Below are 9,117 nucleotides of genomic sequence, written 5' to 3' on the forward strand. Positions count from 1 at the left end.
GGCCCCCACCCAGGAGCTGGGGAGGCACCGAGACCCAGGCTGAGGAGGGCAATTAGGAGGCAGCCTGTGGAAGGACCCCACAGACAGGCTGTGACCCCGGAGCTCCGTACCCTGGCCACTCCCCCTCCTGGCCCCCTCCTTCAGAGCGTGCAAGATCCACTGTCATCTACAGGGAGCATCTCATGTGTGGCCTCCTTGGGTCCCCATAGCTCCCTACGCCCGCCACGGGAGGGGTAAACAAGCCAGGGCCTGTCCAGTTCCCGTGGCCCAGGGACCTGCGCCTAGGCCGGGGCTGGTCAGAAGCAGCAGCAGAAGGCGGGACGTCGGTGAGGGGCCGTGTGGGGCTGTGAAGCTGGTGCGGGTCTGAACGGCCCCCGAATGGGGTGGCATCCGATGCTCGCCAGGAGCTCGCAAGGAGGCCAGGCCACAGAAGTAGCTAACCAACCTTTATAAGTGAAAACAGGGACTTAGAGGGCTCGCGCACCCCCGTGTTGATGTCCAGGATGCTCCGGATGCCCCTGAACTCACTGTTGGACAGGTTCCCCTTGATGGCCAGGATGGCACTCAGGTGGCCTTTGCTGGCAAAGAGAGTATCCTATCAGTCCAGCCCACTCGCCAACACCCCTGCTCACACCCCCTCCCAGCTGCCCAGACTCCGGGCCGGAGCCACAGGGCACTGCGGCCAACCCCCTGCCCACGAGCAGCACCCCACGCACACGCTCCTTTGCCCACTGAGCTCCAGCGGCGCTGGCCACCGTGCGTCTCCAGAGTGCGCCAAGCTCCGGCCCACCTGGGGCCTTTGCACTGGCTGTCCGTCCTGGAATGCTCTTCCCCATGCTCTTGAGATAACCCGCTTCGTCTCACCCTTTAGCTCTCAGCTAAAATGTCACCTCCCCTGAGAGGCTTTCCCATCTCTAAAGTCAGCACCTCCCGTCATTCACAACCTTGGTTAAACAGTCTTTAAAACGCACAATTGAACTCCTTTGCCTGATCACCTCATCGTTGCTAACCTTAAACAGACTGTAAGTAACATGAGGGAGAGTGAAGACCTTGTCCGTCTTGTACTTGCATCCTGGTGCCTAAAACAGAGCTTAAGGAGACCAGTACCTAGTAGGAGACCACTCAGTAACTGTTGGTAGAATGGGTGGATGGGTGGATGGATAGATGGATAGATCAGTGGACGAATGGATAGGTGGATAGGTGGACAGATGGATAGGTGGATGGGTGGAAGGGTGGATGAATAGGTGGGTGGATGGATCAATGGATGGACAGATGAGTCGATGGGCAGGTCATCAGATGGATGGATAGAAGATGGGGGAGCAGGTGGGTAACGAGGTGCTTGTATGAGTGGGGAGATGGATGGGTGAGTGTGTAAGTGAGGGGATGGGTAGGTGAGTAGGTGGAGTGGATCAGCCAGTGGCTGGACTAGGCTACGCTGGGACAGTCTAACTCATATCCCATAACTGGAACAGTCTGACAGTATCAGAGGACTCAGCCCATAGAATCAATTTCCCTGACTCACCAGATCCTCAGGCAGCCAGGGGCTAAGCCTCCACTCTGGAGCAGAGGTACTAGGACCCAGGGCACAGGTCATGTCCCCGAGGACCCCTAGGCTGAGTGGCGGACCCCAGCTTCACTACTGACTTGCCATGGCCTCCAGCAGGTCCCTGGTCTCTCTGATCTCTGTTTCCCCTCTGAGGGGCATATCATAAAGGCTAAGAATGTGGGCTGTGGAGCCAGACCCCCTGGCTTTGTCGTCTTAGCTCTACCACTGACTAGCTGTGTTACCCTGGACACGTTCCTTAAGCTCCCCAGGTCTCATCTGTAAATGGGGATGAAGAGTGTCAGCCTCACAGGGTGGCAGTAAGGACTGAGTGAACAGCCACTGTAAAGATCTGGGCATGGTGGCCGGTACACAGCACTCAGCAAAGGGACTGCATCACGGTGGCCGGTATCTGAGCTCTACCCACCCTGGAGGGACTCATTCTGGCTCCACCAGGCCCTGACCACAGTCGGGTACATCAGGGCCATGCTACCTGCCCAGGTCCTCTGGTGCCCCTGTTCTCACCTGAAGTCAGGGTACCAGGTGGCATACGTGGCCACCTCGATCTTGATGGCACTGGGGTCTTGCAGGCGAATAATCTCTGCGAGCGTGGGGAGGGCATGATGCAGCCAGGTTGCCGGGGAGCCCTGCAGGCACAGGCCTGGTTGGAGGGAGGCTGTTCCTGCCCCGGAGGCCACCCAGGGGCCCAGAGAGGCTCAGGCCCGACCTGACTGGGTTTGGAGAGGCCCAAGGGGGCTGTCCTGGCCCATGAAGAGCTCGGAGCAGGAAGGCAGCCTATGGGAGTGGGAGCTGGGAGGGGCGGGTGGGGGCTTACGTTCTGAGTGCAGAAGCGGTGGATGAGCTCAGCGTCGGCCAGGATGTGCCCTGCCAGCTGCTGCTGCTGCTCTGCCGTCTTGAGGACCAGGCGCCGCTTGCTGAGGCGGATGATGTACTCCTTCACCAGGTGCAGGTGTACAACCTCCATGAGCTCCTGGGTGCGCGAGTGGGCAGGGTCATGTGAGCCAACAGACAGGAAACTCACCACCTCCCTGGAGGCTTCGAAGCCAGCGTCCAGGGAGGGGCGGATGCCAGAGCAAAGGAGCACGTCCGTGTGTGTGTGTGTGTGCGCGCACATGTGTGCATGCATGTCCAGACCACCCCCCCTACCTGGCTCCTGCCACCAGCTCAGCACCCCCTTACCTCCCGGAAACAGTCCTGCAGTTCAGAGAACTCAGGCAGCCTCTCGCCCACCACGGAGATGATTTCCTCCAGGGTCTGCGCGGGGGCCGCCCAGCGGGTCTGTGTGAACCTCTTGAACAGTGGCTGTGAAAGGAGAGAAGCAGGATGTCTGGCCATGCCCTGCAGAGGAAGGGCCAGCCGCAGAAACATGCACACACAGACACACACGGACACACGGGGCCCAGGACAGGGGCAAGGGACGTTAAGGACTCCCAGGGAAGCCAGGGAGCGCTCGGGCCCTGCTCACAGGCAGGGACTGGAGGCGCGGTCTGCACACCCTTCTCAGAGGCTGACCAGCTGCCATCTGCCTGCCCTGAGGCCTTTTCCACTGGCCGCCCTCCTTAAATAAATAAATTCCTGCATAAACAAAGCCTTGTGCTTGGCTGGGCCTGTGAGGAGCCGGCCAAGTCATCCAGGGTCACCGCCTGGCCACCCACAGCTGCTGGGCACTGAGGCCAGGGCGGGTTCCCATGAAGGGCAGGCAGGGGGTCCCTCCTCTTCCTTTCCTGGGACCCCTGCCTCATCCTCTGCTAAAGGCACTAAAGGGTTTCTGTGGAAAGGCTCTGAGCATCACAGCTGGGAGTTAGGCACGGGGACAGGGCCTGGGCAGGAGGGTCTGGGGCGTCTAAGTGGGGGACGGGCACTGAAGCTTCCTGTTTGCACCCGAGGGCCCTGGGCGGCCCTCTGAGGCCAAGCCCTGGGGCTGAAGCGTTGGGAGTGAGGTCAAGGGCCCGCCATGGCCCCGTCACCTGGCCTCACACCATGCCTTCCATGTGCCAGCTCTTCGCTTCTGCCACCCTCCCTGCCCAGCCCCCTCCCAGGCCCTCCCCCAGCACTGGACTCAGCATGTGACACACGGCAGGAGACTCCAGCTACCTTCAGGACCCCAAACAGGTTCTGGAGCAGGGTATCAACGCCATGACTCTTGAGCTCATTCAGGGGGCTCAGCAGGTGGCTCGGGAGGTCCTGTGGTATCTGCCACTTCTGGTCCACGAACATCCTGGAAGGACATGGGAGGCAGGGAGATCACACCAGTCCTGCCCAGTGAGTCAGTTAGCCTGAGGCTAATCTTCCTAAACTATTCTTCTAGAACCTTCCCTGGCTCCCCATTCCCCATGGGAGCAAGTCCAAGTCATCCCACCCATGCTGCCGAGGCAGGGCCCAGCCTTCCCACCCCCAGCACACACGTAACACCACACCCTCTTCTAACTGAGGGCCTCTCCACAGCACCTCACTTTGTTCATCTGCTTAATGGACGTGATCACTGTACCTACCTAATAGGGTTGTCATAAGGATAAAATAAAATAAAGCAAATCAGTTGCGCGAGTGCTTGACCCACCAGCACTAGATAAACGTTCACTGCTGCTGCTGCTGCCGCCGCTGCCGCTGCCACAGGCCCTGGCATTTCCCTACGGACCTGCTCGTTTTAATTCAACATCTCTGCTGAAGCTGCTCCTCCCCCCTCCCCCATCCCGGGCACCTCCCAGCCGCCTCCCAGGTACCCTCTCTCTCTCTCACAGGCAGGCAGCCCCAGTGATGCCGGCTCCCACAAACCCCGCCCAGTGCCCTCACCGGAAGGAGAGACAGTTGTTGATGTTGGCGATGACATTGGCCCTGTAATTTCTCAGCTGTTTGCACCTCTCCAGAAATTCATCAAAGGCACGCTGGTAGCTGGTGAAACCCGAAAGGGAACATGCGGGACCAGCACAAACACCGGGACAGGAGCAGCCTCCCCGGGTTTACATATGGGCTCCCCGCAGCACAGGGAGGGGCCCCTAGCCCCGGAGCATCCTGTAACTGGCTTCACGTGCTCAGGCCAGTGAGGCCAGGGGCCCTGCAGAGCTCCTGAAGAGGGTGTCCACCCCGCTCTGCTGCCTCCCTCCTTCCCCCAGGCCCCCTCTAGAGCTGGAAGACTGGAGGTGTGGGCCATGCAGGGGTCCTCAGAGGAGGGGGAAGGAGCTAGCCAAGAGAACCGTGAGGGTGCAGACTGGGGCGTCCCCTGATGGGGAGGCCAGTGTCTCAGTCCCTCACGGGGCATCTGCTTTGCAGCTGGGGGCTGCTCTGCTGGGAGCTTTGCCGAGAGCAGGTGGTCAGATTACCTGAGGCTCTCAGCACCCAGGTGGGTGGTACAGGGGGATGAGGACTCCTGCTCAGAATGACAGACACCGGAGGGGCACGGAGGGGGCAGTGATCTAGCTTGGATCCCCACCTGGGGCACAAGGGAGGGGCGGGGACACTGAGAGGGGTGGCCGCAGGGACCCCTTCCTGTGCGTGCACAGGCCGTCACCCACCTCTTGAGGAACGCAGCCAGCTCCACCAACAGCATGTGCTTTATCTGCATGCCCAGGTCAAGGGTGATGCTCTCGGCCTTGGCCTGGCCCTGGGAGATGATCTGCAGGGATGAGGTGAACTGAGCAGGGGCCCACCGGTGCAGGGCTGGGGCCGGGGTGGGGGCGGGGGTCGGTAAGACATGGAGAACGGGGACTGTGCTCAGGGGTGAGCGTGTGTTTGCCCGCAAGGACGTGGGCTCAGTACCCGGCACCAGCTGCACTAGTGCACGAGGGGCAGCCCGTGCTACCTGGATGATGTCAATGGCCAGCTCACTGTGGCAGTGGCCGTCCAGCCTCTGGGGAGCCACATCCTGGGTCCAGCGCTGTGACTCCAGCTCCAGGGCACGGGCCATCAGCTCCTTCACGCTGGCCTTGGGGGAGGGGGGGCTGGTCAGGGGAGCACGAAGCCCACGTGGACGTGCCTGTCAGGCTCCCTGCCACGTCCTGTCTGCCCCGGCCCCCACCCCCCGCTTCCTTCCCGCCCCTCCTTTGCCCTGGCCCTGGCGCTGGCGCTGGCGCTGGACTCACCACCTGATTGCAGAGGAACGTGGCCTCCAGCAGCCGGATCTGCTTGGGGGACAGGAGGCTCCCAAGCCTGACTCCTTGCAGCTCGCCTGCCAGCTTGGGGCTGTTGATGATGTCACTATGGGCAGAGGGAGCTGGCATGAGGAAAGCTCACGCCACCCCTCCAGCAAGAGCCCTCCTCCTCAGCCTCAGCCTCTAGCAGGCCCAGGGCTCAACTGCCTGCCTCCACCGAATCCCATCCCTGCTTCCCCACCTCATGCGGTGGGTCCTCCACCTGCTCAGCCTGATCCAGGCCCCAAACCCTGGAACTGTCGTGCCTCCTTTTACTCTCTCACCCACATCTGCTTCTGCTCCAAAATACCGCCCCCAAACTGATGAGCCGCAAGCTACCCAGCTAGAGGCACCCCACTGCCCAGCCACCGCCCTCTCTCGCCTGGCTCACTGCAGGACAGCCCCGCCCTGGCTCCCCGCTTCTGCCCTCACCTCCAACAATCCCTCCTCCACCCAACAGGCAGTACCACCTCTCAGGTCTGATCTCCGGGCTCTAAGGGCTCCCCGCTCTCACACAGACAGGATGCAGCTCCTTACCCTCTGCCTCCTTCTCACCCATCCCCTGCCACACTCCAGCCCTGCTGGCCTTGGGCATCCACTAGCCCTGTGCCCTCTTCCCCCCGCCAGCCGGGTCTGCTGTCCCCAGAGGTGGGCCAGTCCAAGCAGGAAGGGCTGTTCCCGCACCACCCTGAACAGCTCTGAGGAGGCAGATCCACCCATCCCTGTGGCACCTCTGTTGGGTCCCAGAGCCCCCTGGGGACGGCCCAGCCCTGGCACTTCCTCAGGGACCTTGGTCTGCCTGGAGGCTCAAGAATGGCCCTCTCTGCCCCTCCCCCAGCCTGGATGCGCTGTGTCCCTTTGCTCCCTGCACTTCTGGCCACACAGGCCTCCACGGAGCCACCCTGGACTCCCCACCCTCGGGGCTCCATGCCCGGCTGGCCTCAGTTTCCTGCTGCAGTGACCCCAGTGGGTCCCAGGCTAAAAGCCCCTGGGGTCACTGGGACAGGAAGGCTGAGGGTGAGAGGTGTGAGTGCCTGGCGTTTCCTGGTGAGTCAGGACAAGCAAGAAGGAACAGGTTCAGAGCCGCCCTCACTCTCCCGCAACCCCTGCCCTGTGCCAATTTCCCTATGCCCTGCAGACTCCTCACCCACCACTCCCCGCCCCCCCCACGGCCCTTCCTCCAGTCCTCGCAGGAGGCTGACCCACCAGCACTAACCGAGACCACTGGCCACCCAGATGTGTCCCCGAGATGCTCGGACATCGCTCACACGGGCTACACCTCCAGGCTTCCTGTAGGCTTTACACTAGGTGCCGGGGCCAGTCCCTAAAGGAACCCCTGGCCTCTCGTGCCCTGGTCATTTCCACGCTGCAGTATAAGTCTCTCCCCACCCAGCTTGTGTGAATGACCAGCATGCCCAGAGATCCAGAGGTCTGGGGAAATGAGGGAATGCCTGAGGCGGTACCCAGCTGGTAACCAGGTATCCTCCACTGGCAGACCGAGCCTCCCAAACTGAGGACCTCCAGGCCTCGGTGGCCAGAACCCAGCTCTGCGTGGCCTCACTGAATGACCCTGCACAATGGGGATCTTTCCAACAGGCTCAGCGGCCCCACCCTACCCCTGCTCCCTGTCCTGCCTGGGAGTGCCCCCAGGGGCCTGCTGGATAATCCAAACACTGACGAGCTCCACACAGCTCCCAGAATGCTTCACAGCTCAGCCTCAGGCCCTGGAAGATGACCCCCTTTGCCGGGAACACCACCCTCCCTCTGCCTTCTTACTGACCTGTCCTCCTCTTTCCTCCCCTGCCTGACTGCCTGACTTCTATTAGACTGTGAGCTGCCCCAGAGCAGCAAACTCCTGTGGCAGGCAGAAGTCTGCGCCGCCTCTTCTGAGCTGGCTTCCTGGGCTGACCCAGGCGAGGTCAGGGCCCCCTCCTCCGGGCTCCCCTGCCACACCCCTTCCTGCTCTGGATGGGCGCTGCTTCAAGCCCTCCCCAGACTGGGAACTCATGAATGAATGATGAAGTCCCTGCCATTCTCTGTGCCTCAGTTTCCCCAACTGTGGAATGGGGCCGAGGCCCAAGAGACTAAGGACTCCAAGTGCAAAGCAGACCCAGCCCAGGCCCTGCCCCCTTGAGTCCAAGCCCATCTGTGCCGTTCTCCCACCTGGGACTCCCTGCACACGGTGACAGCCCCTGCAGAGCGGCCTCCCTGCCCCTGGGGCCCCGCCTAGCACCGGGGCGCCCGGCCGCCCAGCCGCTCACTTGGGGTAGAGGTTCTGCACCCAGACCAGCAGCACGTAGGTGTCGCGTTCGCTCAGCTCGAACTGCGCCAAGTCCGCCAGCTGCGCCGCGAAGTGCTCGTGGTAGCTCTCGGCGTAGGCCGCCACCACGGCGAACTCGGCGGGGAACAGCGGCTTCAGCCGCTCCACCACGGCCTCCAGGTCCTCCTTCATGGTGCGGCCCATGTGCAGGAAGGCGCGCTCGGCCTCCGTGCGGCCCTCGGCAGCCGCGGCCGGCCGCTGGCCCAGGCGCTCCTCGGCCGCCTGCGCCACGCCGCGCCGCCACAGCTGCAGCCAGTGCCGGGGCCGCGTGGCCGCCAGCGCCGAGGGCCCGGGCCCCGCCGCCGCCGCCGCCGCCGCCGCGCGGTCCTCGCGCTCCTGCTCGGCCAGCACGGCCAGCGCCTGGCGCAGCCGCTCCGGCGCCGCCTCCAGCGGCCGGCGCAGCAGGCCGAGCACCTGGTCGCGCAGCAGCACGTACAGCGCCTCCACCTTGCTCTGGCGCCGCAGCAGCTCCTCCTCGCTCATGCCGCCCGCCGCCATCACCGCCTGCAGCTCCCGCTCCAGCGCCAGCAGCGGCCCCGCCGCCTCCAGCCGCCCGCGCTCCAGGTCGGCCTTGAGCTCCTCCACTGCGGCCAGGACCCGACGTTAGCGCGGCCCGGGGCCCCGAAACCCACCAGTCCCCTCCCGTGGGCCGAGACCTCCAAAGGTGAGGTGAGGCGCCGGAAGGGGCGAGTCGACGTCCCAGACAGGGCCGAGGACCCCTCCGCTCGCTCCCAGCCCCTGAGATCAGGGCGCGCAGGGGAAAGCCGGCAAGGGAGACACCTCCGTGCCCACCTTTCCTGCCCTCTCTGTCCTGGGTGAGTGGGGCGTCCGCTCCAGTGAGCCCCGATCCTGCGCAGACCCTGCCCGGCTGGGACCCGGGGCCGCTGCCTACCTGTGGGCAGCCGGCCAGCCGGCCTGGACTGCGGCTCCGAGTCGCCCTCGGGCTCTGCTGAGCCGGGCCGACCCTTCTTCTTCCTCCCTTTGGTGAAGACGCGGAACACGGCGGCCAGGCCTCTCGGCCGCTTCTTCGCAGCAGCCTCTTCATCCCCATCCGGGGCTTCACCGGCCGCCAGGGGCGGCGCCAGGTCCTCGGAGGAGGCCTCCGACAT

At 63.5% G+C, this 9,117-nt stretch overlaps 1 protein-coding gene across 1 annotated transcript; it reads right to left on the reverse strand.

The window, feature by feature from the left end:
• Positions 1-436: 436 nt before the first annotated feature.
• TNFAIP2 (TNF alpha induced protein 2) lies at positions 437-9,117 on the reverse strand. The gene is made up of 11 exons (XM_007455608.1): positions 8,901-9,117; positions 7,950-8,592; positions 5,641-5,755; positions 5,361-5,483; positions 5,074-5,174; positions 4,355-4,453; positions 3,659-3,782; positions 2,744-2,866; positions 2,379-2,534; positions 2,069-2,190; positions 437-578 (listed from the first exon to the last, which is right to left on the reverse strand). Exons 1-11 carry the CDS (start codon positions 9,115-9,117, stop codon positions 437-439), a joined length of 1,965 nt encoding a protein of 654 aa, XP_007455670.1.

This window comes from Lipotes vexillifer, unplaced genomic scaffold (assembly GCF_000442215.2).
Source record: "Lipotes vexillifer unplaced genomic scaffold, Lipotes_vexillifer_v1.1 scaffold584, whole genome shotgun sequence".
Classification (NCBI taxonomy): Eukaryota; Metazoa; Chordata; class Mammalia; order Artiodactyla; family Lipotidae; genus Lipotes; species Lipotes vexillifer.